The 11831-nt window shown below is 35.6% G+C and overlaps 1 protein-coding gene across 1 annotated transcript in view; it reads left to right on the top strand.

Annotated features, from left to right (window-relative positions):
- LOC114055062 (neuronal PAS domain-containing protein 3-like) overlaps positions 1 to 11831 on the top strand; it is a 506870-nt gene that overhangs the window by 173589 nt on the left and 321450 nt on the right. The window contains exons 5-6 of the mRNA XM_027878799.1: positions 10765 to 11009; positions 11122 to 11172. Of these exons, the coding sequence (XP_027734600.1) occupies positions 10765 to 11009; positions 11122 to 11172 (296 nt within the window). The remainder of the gene's footprint in view (positions 1 to 10764; positions 11010 to 11121; positions 11173 to 11831) is intronic.

Below are 11831 nucleotides of genomic sequence, written 5' to 3' on the forward strand. Positions count from 1 at the left end.
TTATTTATGTGGCAGCAGTGAAAGAGAGGTTAGAATTCTTGTCTCTTTTTCCTGGTTTTGAGAACTAAATTGAAGTGGATAGTTAGAGAGATCACAGCCAACTCTAACAAAATCCCTATTTTGGTCATGTATAAAGAGCAAACTTGAGTTGCCTGAAGGCAACATTGTGCTCTTAGGCCTTTTGGCAGTACTAAAACTTAATGGTATAGATAAACTACCTGATGCAACTTTTATAAAAATAAAAAAACAAAACTTTTTTCTTCTGTTTATTTCAGCTGTTTATTTCAGAGCTACCACTGGTAAAATAATGCTATGGAAAATAATGGCCAAAGTTAATATGAATGTTGCAGCAAAATTTTCTGCAATAGATCTGACATAGGTGAGGAAAATACCAGCTATTTACTCATTCTTGAAAATATTAATTCAGAACCAGATAAAAAAGTCCTAACCTAAAGTTCCTTCTTAAAGACAGTACTCGCAAAAGGAGTACAGTCAGAAATTTGGATTCTGTTTGTTCATTTTGGAGTGATTTATTTATGTAGTAGCTGCTAGCTAGGCCAAAGTGCAAAGCTTATATTTAAAGTGCAATATGCTATATAGCATTTTTGGTACAGTGTATGAGATAGCATATGTGGACAACCTGGACTGAAGCTACCTGGCTTTGCAGTTTAAACTGCTATGTTTACTTCAGGCAGGTACCTATGATACACAGGGACACTGTGCCTCTCTTGTCTTTTTTTTTTCCCTACATCACATAATGGGTTTGGGTTTTCATATTTATGTGATTACCATCATTCAGGGCTACAATCACAATCTGGCAACAGTGTACCTGTGCTCTTTCTTTGGTTACCCATAGAAATGCTACAGTAAAATTGCACTTTCCATCCTAATGCTGAATAAATTACTTCTTTACATATGCAGCAATATATTCTCTTGTCACATAACTCTTGTTATTTTTAATTGGAATTGCTTATGCTCATTGAGGGAGGAATACTTTTCATCCTGTTTTGAACAAAAATCTGTAATCTTGAATTTGTTTCTAAACTTCAGTCATGAGGAGAGCAGAGCAGGAAATTGCTGCTGTTCCACCAAATTAGCTTCTCAGATATCCTTTTAATTGGAGACCATAACTCAGATTCTTAGTATTTTAGGAAGCTGAACAGTACAAATTGAAATACATATATTCCCAGTAAAGACTCAGTTCAAAGAATGCTTTTATACACAGATGAGTCTGCTAACAAATAGCATGTCATATGATAATGAGACCATGTTTTCTTACACAGTTTCACATTTTATAAGTGCACTGCTGTGAAATAAGTGGAGTGTTTATCTACTCTCTCTTAAACTGACAAATCTCTCCTAGGGACAAGTGTGCCCACTATAGACAGAACATAGGTATTCAAAAAAAGTCTAAACTCTCAATCAGAAACACATCACTTCCAAATGCAATATATCACACTTGTTCAGAACATTCATTTCCGCCAAAGTATTCTGTTTTTAATGTAAAGACTTCAATTTATATTTAAGAACAAGCAAACTATAGTACTTTGACAGCCGTTCACACTTAATTTCTTTGCATTAAACCAACAGCATCCTTTTCCACAAACATCCATTGTTAGGACAATGCTCTCAGAAGGAATTTATGAGAAATGGAATTATGTTACCAGGGAGATAGCATTTACTATAATGAAGAGTAGATCCTAGAAAATGGCCCCTTTTACAGCAGCTCAGAACAGAGCCACAAAAGCAATTGATTGGTCTTGGCATTTAGTCTTATATCAGCTGTGTCATCCATAGCTTCAGGAGTGAGAACACTAATCTGAAGTGACATTTCTGTTCTGGCGGGCTTTTCTGCCCTGATGAAAGCAATTACTTCATTCCTAAATGATAATTTGCAGGAGTTTCAACCACTTTAATTGATAATTTTTTGTTCTGAGAAGTTCAATTGTGAAGTGATTAGCTGATTTGGTAAATAGAAATTTAAGGTGTGAAATGTACAAGTTGCTCCAAGGTAAAGTGCTGTTTATTGGGTGCTGCAAAATTGCTTGATAAAACTGCAGTTTCTCTATTATCATGAGACTGGCAATTGCTTAGTTCAACATAGGAAGAAAAAAAAAGATCAAAACACTAGTGTTCTAGTTGTAGAGTTTGTGTTTGAAGAAATGTGTCACAGCTCACTTAATGGTTTCTGTATCAAAGTGTACATTAGTTTTAAAGGATTGTGCAGGATGGCAAGTTTGTAATCCTTAAAAACCTGCCAGGTTCCTATTATTATGTTTTAATGACTCACTGTGTAAGTAAATCCTGTTATTTAAACATTGCAACAAAGGTGCTCATTGATGATAAAACATTCAGTTTAATGATTAGTTCAAGCATACACAAACCTTTTCCTTGGCAAGTTTACATATTTAAAATAAAAGGATCCTCTTCTGTGAAACCACAACCCCTAAAAAACCAACCTAAGCCTCACTGATACAATAAAAGCTTAGTTTAGTAAAGGTATTATTTTTTCATAAGTTTCATGTTATTTTTGCAATAATTGTTAAAGCACTTCTAGCCAAATGTATTTTTGGTGTCTACAAGGAAAAGAAACATTTTTAATAAAAATCGGTTCTGTGATATTTTCCTATATAGTGAAAAAATAATGGTCATTTCATGTGTTAAATGAGAAATATAAAGCAAAAATGAAGGTCAAACTGATTTAGCACATCAAACAGTCTTTGTCAGCCAAGCTTAATATATCCTGAGTTTGTGGAACAAATGAAATTTTGCTGCTATGTTACACTTTGCTTCCAAACAACCATTACAACTGGTTTTATATATTGTGTGAGCATCAGACCATCAAACAGTGCATCTTTACTGATGTGTTGCTGCAGTGATGATCTACAGCAGCAATCTGCCATTTATATAAGGGCAAAATGTGCATCTATATTTAGTTGTGAAATTGGCCTATTATACTCTTGATGTTTACAGAGGCTAACATAAATTAATGATGACAGCTATGAGCAGTGCATTAGTTAAGCAGCAGAGTTTTTACCTTGAACTTGAAGGTTCCAGCTTTAACTTCTAGCATATACTATACAGCTTTCTTCTCGTGTTAAAGGAAGTCTTCTGAAAACATTAATTTTTCTTGGACAGCATTAAATGGCTTTAATTTGTAGACTTTAATTGATGATAATATCAGGTAATGGTTGCGTTTACATTTTTAGCAAACTTTTGCCCTGTAAAAATGGTGATAATTATGGTGGGGCAAAAAATGAACAGCCCTGAAAAGTGTTTGCTCATTGAAAAGGTCTGATTTTATTGTCTTTGAACTGAGTCAGATATCAGATATCCCCTGTCTGATGAAAAAAGCAGTTTGAGGAAGCAGTCTGCCTCACTAAGTTATGTACTCCACTTTCACCTGAAAGTCTCCTCATGCAGCTCATGTCAGACCAAGTACAGGCACTGTGGTAACTATAGATTCCAGTTAACTATGACCACAGATCTAACAAGTATGCAGGTGTTCAAAGGTTCACAAGTTAAAATGCTGAAGTCTTTGATGAATTTTTGATGGATGAATTTTTAATACAAGTCGACCTTTTTCCTTTGAGGCTGCATGCTAGATTAATTGATAAATAGCGAGACTGAGCAATGTTCGGATCTCCTAAGCAAACAAGTAGAAAAATCCATAAAAATCTGCCGTCTGGTTTCTCAGATCTACTTAAAAAGAAAGAAGGTAAAATTTAATGTGGCTTTTGATTTTCCTCCTTTCCTCTTTTTTGGAGGTTTTTCTGTCATGAAAGTAGTCTTCTCTTTTAAATATCGTAACTGTTATTATTATTCTTGAAGTACTTGTACTCTCAATTCAGAAACAATATTTGTGAAAAGAAAATCTATGAATAGGACAGCAGAAAAGAAAAGGCAAAGAGAGAGAGAAAATGTCAAGTCAAAAAGTTGCCTCAAAAGAAAAGAAATCCCCAAAGATAACAAAATGCACTGTAGAAATTAGAGGTAAACATATGATATATTTTCATTATCAATTTTTCAGAACTAATTGAATTAGTCTTAGGAAGTTGGGAGAGGATTTTTTTCTGCTTTTAATTCACATTTACTGGAGCATTAACTCTCCTGCTTCATTCTTTTATATTCAGTTGTACCTACTATACTGAAAAGAGATCCAGTTCCACGCATATTTGTGAACTCTCTAGAGCATAAGTTTTGGAAAAACAGAACAATAACCAAAAAAACCCTTGATAATAATAGTCTTTAGGCTCCTGCTTGCCACCAGTAATGATGTTTGGCTTGCTAGACTGGACTTTTCAACTGCAATATGTGCAATTATTCAGTGCAGGCTACTCTGCTTTGCTTCCTTTATCTTTCTTCCAGTCTAAATAATTTTTTTGGAGTCTGAAAGATTAATATCCACTTCGACTGAACACTGAGATGTCACTTGTAACTTTTGAAAAATCCTCAGGAGTAAGAAAAGTCAAATAGAATTAGATAAATAAATAAATATTCCAAATAATTGGGTCATTTAATTATTGATGCTATTTGATTCTTTGAACTTCTAGTAGAGTGTAATTGTTTCACAACATCAGTGAAGTGAGAACAGATTTTTATATGCCAGAACATGGCCTATGGGTGGTCATCTGTAGGTGGAGTGGGACATTCTCTTAATGAATTGCCCAGGCATTAAGAGTCAGCTTCTAAATGTATTCATTGTTATAAATGGGCTTAACTTTCCTTATTGTTTGTGCTGGTTAGCTTGAAGCTTAGAAAAGATTCTTAAGGATGTGACTATGAGGGCACAGGTAACTGATTAGTCCTCTATCATGGCTAGGCTTCGCGAACGAAGATTTGAGAGGGGCTCTACCCACGCTTGCTACAAGCACGCTGATGGCTAAAAAGGCCAATACGAGATAGACAAGTCTGGTTGCAGAACGTACAGCAGAAAGACTCCCCAGGTGATATCGACAAGACGCGATTCTTTCTGCGTTGTCTTTTCTCCTCGAGAGTGATCTATATCACAATGTATAAACATTTGTATCAGTTAAATGTTCATAGTCATTCCCTACATTTTATTGACATAGATACTGAAAATATGTAAATAGGTGATTAATAAAACAGGAAGGGATCTAAATATAAAAATGTCCGAAGTATGGTAATACTCTGTCACATCATATTAACATGGAACACAGAAAAAAAAGGTAAGGATCTTTCTAGTGTAACTCAGATAGAATTGCACCAATGCACAGCTATGAACTCAGGAGAAGCATAAATTTGTTTCCTTATGTAATGCTATAACTATGGTCAATAGCAAGTGAGCATTCTTGTGTTCTTTATACTGAAGAAAACTGTAAGCAGAGGGACATACATAATTGAAAGTCTCTTTCAGGGCATTGAGGGGGCTGAATGACTTATCTCCAGTCCATATTTTTTGTCGTAGTTTCATTGTGCACTCTAATGTTGCACATCCTTTCCATATATCTGATTTCTTTTCTGTGAAATTGATATAACATCCATCTGGCTGTGTCCTTTGGAGAATTAGATAATGTTTATAGTGGACCTTTTGATCCTTGAATTTAAAAGACTAGACTAATATAAAAATACATGTACACACATATTGCTTCAATCTCTATGAAGCTTTTTATAAAAATTATTAGGTATTAGATGTTATTTTTGCACTGTACCTGGTTTTGCTGCTGCTAATCTATATTGCTGTTAGAGGCTAAAGAAATTCACTAGTGTTCATTAACAGCTGAATTAACAAGTATGAAAATGTTTAGTAATACGAGAAAATGTGCTATGTTCTGGTATACTGTTTCATTTGTGGAGTTTTTACTGAAATCAGGGATGATTTCAATGCCATTCTAAAAAATACTCTGCATCCTTTGTGAGAGTATGTCGCCCTTCTCTGCTCGTATATAACGGAAATGAGCAAAAACTATGATGATGCGCTGCAGACAGGTTGTCCACTGTCTAGGCCCATCATGTCTGGAGCTCAGCAGTCCATCTGTCCCTCAAATTTTGTTTTCTGGCCTTTGCTTCCAATTCAGTCTCTATTTGTGACAAGTCCAATGAGAGTACCATAAAACCCCTCAGTGCTGTTACGTGGTCCTGTGCAGGGGGAAATCAATGTTTCTGAGAAGCCGTGTTTGAGTAATCTTGACTGTGTCAGGTTTAAGGGAACAGTAGGTGAAATGCAAATGTGAGCTGCCTTTTTAAAAGCAGGCAAGTCTGAGATACACCTGTTTCCAAGCTGTATTTTGAAATCACAGGCAGAAATACTTATTTATAACTGCAACCATCCCCCCGTTTTCATTCAGAATTCACATAATTAAATTTTTTCATTGTTTTTTAGTATCCAAAGTGAGACATGAAAGCAAGGTATTGATATGACCCAGAGGTTAGCTCAGTTGGTTTGAATATTACGCTAATAATGCCAAGGTTGTGGATTTGATCCCGGTATGGGCCATTCGCTATGATCTTTGTGGGTCCCTTCCAACTCAGAATATTCTGTGAATCTGTGTGAAAATATGCTAAAAAATCCTTGCTAATGCAAGTCAACGTATCTGTTGATATGCTGCAAAATGTTTGATAGCCATTAAATGCTGCAAAAATTAGCAGCTGTGATTGTCCCAGGTTTAAAGTGACGGATGTCGATTGGTCAGATGTGAAGATTGTGGATGCGCACACAGATATGGATGCATGTATATGCTTATGAATATAAAGTATGTAAAAATTATGTGAAATAAAATACGGAGCAGGTTAAGCTTGGAATGACCACAAGCACAATGAAAGCGCAAGTGACTTATGAGTACCCATAAAACTTTTATGCAACACCATATTATCACGTCTTCTGCATCTGCTGTGTCTTCAATAGAAAATCTACTTTAGAAATGTCATGTATACCATTTTAGAATTATATGATAATATTTATTGTACCTCTCATCTGTAAAAGCCAGACCCCTTTTATATCAGTCCATCTGGAAAGGCCCTAAAAGGAAAAAAAATATATTTTAGAAACAATATCTAACAAAAGCATTATTTTTCAAGACACTGAATATGCTGTTTATATGGTGCTGTTTCTCAGAATTATCAGGAGCTAGCAGCTGGAAACCTCTTAGTTTTATTTATTGGACTTCTTATATGGAAATTCTGTGAGAAATATGTTCTTAAAGGAATGCATGAAGTTTTACCATTGTATGACAACATCATCCTTTTATATTTTATATTGGTGCACTCTGATACAATTTTCATAGCTCCTTCCCCTTCTCCACAGAAGGCAAGAGGGAGCAGTATATCCCTGGGGTATATTTCCCACTGTTACTTTCTTTTTGGTATTGTAGATATTATATGTAGTTTCAGTTGTCTGTTGGAGAACCTTCTCTGTCATGTTAGAGCTCTTAAATCTGTGATCCTTGCTTTCCTGGTGCTTTCTGACTGTTTTTGAAATCCACATAGCAAATATGGGTATAGTTTCCTACACTTTTATTTTTCCCATTAGCAGGAAATCCTGTATATTTCTAAGTTTTTGCAGCCTGATACTTTAGTAAGTTTGTCTGTGTTGCCAAGAGCCACGTCTAATCCCAGTGTCATATGACAGGACCTAAGATGAGTTATCTTCAGTGTTAGCACTGCTTTCTGTTGTGAGCTTCACACCCCTCTTTTCCAGCATACTCTTGGGATTATCAGTACCAGTATTTTGCTTTGTTAAAAGAATCTTACGATGAAGCTGATGTTACCTATCAGAATCGCAGGTGCCAGAGAGGATTAACAGTGATGTTTAGGTCATATCTAATGAATTCCTGCATCCTGCTGAGGAAATCACTGCTCTCAAATTAAGGACCCATTTTATCAGCATAACTGCAGTGTCTGACACTACAAGTTTATTTCCCTAGGGGAATTATGTAGAGTAGAAATTAGGACTTGTATGCACATATTGATGGACACTGTTTCTAAATTTAGCTTAATGCACTGATGCCAAGAGGACAGTGCTACAAATTACAAATTCCTTGACCTGATTCACTGTGTGAAGCTTCCACAAATGACAAAATACCAAATGGCTGGGAGAAAAGGCAAGTTCTCTTAATACTGTTTCTTAGGAGTTTCTTTATCTATTGTGTCAGCTCCTGATCTCTTCTAATTTTTTTATTTTAAAAGTTTGAAAACACATAGGTTGCTTTCAAATGATTCTGTTTGCTGACACAGGTAGCCTCACTTTTCAGTTTAACTGACTTCCATTACAAACTGTTACTGATGCAGTACAATTTTGTATAAGTTTACATTTCAATATATCATTCAGTTTCAGCAATCTCCTGAAACCTCTACTGGACCTGTAAACTGCAGATTCAGACTTTGGTGTTGCTAAGGAGTGTTCCATCACTATTCAATTTATAACATTTTTCAATTTAAGAAGTTGCTGATGTTTGTTTCTGGTTTGTTTTACTAGGGATCTCTAAAGTGCTCTCCTCTTATACAGGGTTATAATTAAGTGCTTTGGAAAGAAGGTGTGAACCTCTTGGTGCAGACTTTCAGAACAGATCTAGAATCTCAGTTCTTCTGGACTCCTCAAATTTGATTTGGTGACTAGAGGTTCTCAGACTTGGCTTCTGAGAAGAAAAAGTGTAGTAACAGGTAGTAAAGGCCATGCCTTGTTACATGAAATTGAGTTTTCACTTGCAAGCAATTGAGCAGAGACATTTACCTGACTTTCCCTTACGTTGCTGTTGTAGATACTTAACTTGTAGAGTGTACACTACTTCCCTGGAATTAATTGGACAGTTCATTCCTCACAGAGCCATAGCTCCCAAATTTCTGTATATACATAAAATACTTCTATGTGTTATATTTAATGCACCTTTTGTGGGATTTTCCACATCTATGGTCATAGATATTTAAAATTTGAAATTGGATAGAGATGCATCCACAATGAGTATTGTGAAATCCTATTTTTCAGGTACTTTTTTTTCCTAGAATATAATTTACAAAGCAAGCTGCTAGCATTCTACATAGAGGTCATAGACAAGTAGGTACTTTACTGTGTGATTCAGTAGGATTGTATATCTTTACCTGTGGGTAAGGATGTGCTGTTTCCTCTCGTATCTTTATCTTACTATCGCTATTTCTTAGCTAGATTGTCTTTTTAAATATAATTGCTATTGATATGGAACTGTGTAGGGAATGTAATGTGTTAACCATTCTCAAGGAAATGTCATGGAGGGATTTAATTTGTGTGTTAAGGGCCCAGCTGATATGCCCTTTCGAGTCTGAGGTGGCAGAGATGCTCCAAAAATGCAGGTGGCTAAGAACATTAAAATAAGATAAGATCTGTAGTTTATTTCCAAATTAGAAAAACAGGTAAACAGAGCTCTTAGATTCATGGTGTTATATCTGTGTGCTTAAATTCTACTGATTTACTTCATATGCCAGAGTGCTTTTGTAGATCTCGCCATTATGATTTTTTTGTTGATAAGATCCAGGGTTTCTGGAAGGGTTGTGGAAGCTTGGGAGAAGCACTGGTTATTCCATTATACGCTAGTTAAATTCTAGTTCTATTGTAAACCAATGACTTCTTAATAGAATTGTGGCATTAACTTCATCAAATTAATAAGTAAAAAAATGAGGCAAAGGAAAGGTAGACCCTTAGTGAGTGACAAGAACAGTTTATACTTGCTTTATGCAGCAATTGACAGACACCAGTCCCAGCATCAGCACCACTCTGTACTAACCAAGGTAGAGAGATGTTGAAGCTTATGATATCCTGAGTTAAACACTCTGTTAAATAAGAAAAAAGGCAAAAACTTGAAAACCCTGTTATTAAGAGCAAAAAAGGGAATATGAACCAATATGAACATTTCTTAACTCCCCAAAACACTCAAGAAAAAAAGTAAATCCCTTTTCCTTTGCAAAGTTGTATTTTTATAGATTGAAACTTGAGTTACAGGGAAAGATCAGGAAAAGACCCTGGTGGTTAACCACTGTCATCACACTGTGCATACAGCATTTTTACTCCAATTAAACAAATAGCCCAGGATTAAAATCTGAGTTACCTTTGCCTGTTCTGTATGGGTGGTGGTGAGTGATACATTGATGCAACAGATCTAAATTAATGTCTTTGCATTTCCAACAGCTCCAACACTGTAAAGCAGAAGGTCCTTTCTGACCAAAAAGTTGACGGTCTGCCATGTGTGTGGTAGTGAGTTACAATCAGAAATGTGAAGCACGCAACTGTATTAAAACTGCTTGCTCACCCTTCTGACAAACATTACTATTTCCACTGCGAAGACAGTTGAACAACTCCTATAGAGCAGTTCCATGAAACCCAGGAAGGTTTACATTCTTACACAAGATTAAACTTCTGTGGCTCAGAAGATACTGTACAACATGTCTGGTCATTTGGATCAAATTGGGTTACAGTGATACAGGAGGAAAAAAATGACACGTTGGAAGATAAGCCCCACATGTAGGCAGCATCCTTGCAAATTTTTTTTTTAAGACTGACAGCAGAAAAAGGAAGGGCAGGCTAAGAAGAAAGTGGCTGAAATGACTTAAGAGTACTTACATGTTATGTTAGCTGCTACTGAAACTCAAATATTATGAGTTTTAATCATTCAAGTCTGGAGTACCATTTCATATATCCTGTAGTCTGTAGATCCATACGCGACAGTATTTTGAAAATGTGGTAATTTGTAGAGAAGACCAGCAGTGAAAAAGCAAATTGGTTAAATGTGACAGAACACTAATATTGATGAATGTACTACTGTGTTTATTTTCTTTCAGTTTACAAGCTTTGAGGAAGGAAAAGTCTCGAGATGCTGCTCGCTCTCGCAGGGGAAAGGAGAACTTTGAATTCTATGAGTTGGCAAAGTTGTTGCCACTGCCTGCAGCCATTACCAGCCAGCTTGACAAGGCATCCATCATTCGACTTACAATTAGCTATCTGAAAATGAGGGATTTTGCTAATCAAGGTGATCCCCCGTGGAACTTGAGAATGGAAGGACCTCCACCGAATACATCAGTAAAAGGTATGAAGAAAATATGTTGTGTAGTGTCGACTATGGCAGCCTTTAGTAGCCTCTAAATTGAAATTTTTACCATAATCCTTTCTTCTTTCCCTGCATATCAAATCCTTTAAAGGGATTCAAATGTGGAAATCTGAGGTCTGCATGAGAAAGACACCATGTGAAGGTGAAATAAACCTCTTATTTTATTTATTTTTTTTTAACAACAAACCTATTGATGTAACCATTACAGCTGTAAGTCTTCTGGGTAATGTAGACTAAATTATTTCAAGTTATTTAGCTAGTGTTGTGTTGCTTTGTTTTAGTATTTTACCTAAGGATGTGTTTGAGAGGAACATGAGAACTCAATCTCTTCATTCTCTGGCTATACCTTAAATGTAGAATGATGTATTTCTGAAGTTTGAGAGAATCACATTCAAATATTTAAACCTTCAGGTGAGAGACTAGGATTTTATTTATCATCTTGTAATATCTATAGGAATTATTTTGACTTCTGAACCACTAGGCATCTATCAACATTTCAGACAAAATAGACTTTTCAATATTAAACAACCTTTTTTCATGCTTGAACAAGTAGTCATGCAGTAAAATCAGAGTTTTAGACATGAATTGCCACAAAGTCAGGTGAAGGAAGAATCAGTCAGTGGTTTTTGAGGTTGTGTACTTGCTGGTCTTAAGTAGTGATTCCAATTACTTGTGTAAAGTGGATTTTTTTAATAATTTTTTTTTTTTTTTACTTATGCTACTCATGTTGATGAGTGTAGTCTTGCTGTCTGATAAGTATTTTAAATATTAAAAGTTACATTAACAGAAATCAGGGTTACC

Source organism: Empidonax traillii, unplaced genomic scaffold (genome assembly GCF_003031625.1).
Source record: "Empidonax traillii isolate 1590-97213 ecotype Southwest subspecies unplaced genomic scaffold, ASM303162v1 scaffold45:size3623477, whole genome shotgun sequence".
Lineage (NCBI taxonomy): Eukaryota > Metazoa > Chordata > Aves > Passeriformes > Tyrannidae > Empidonax > Empidonax traillii.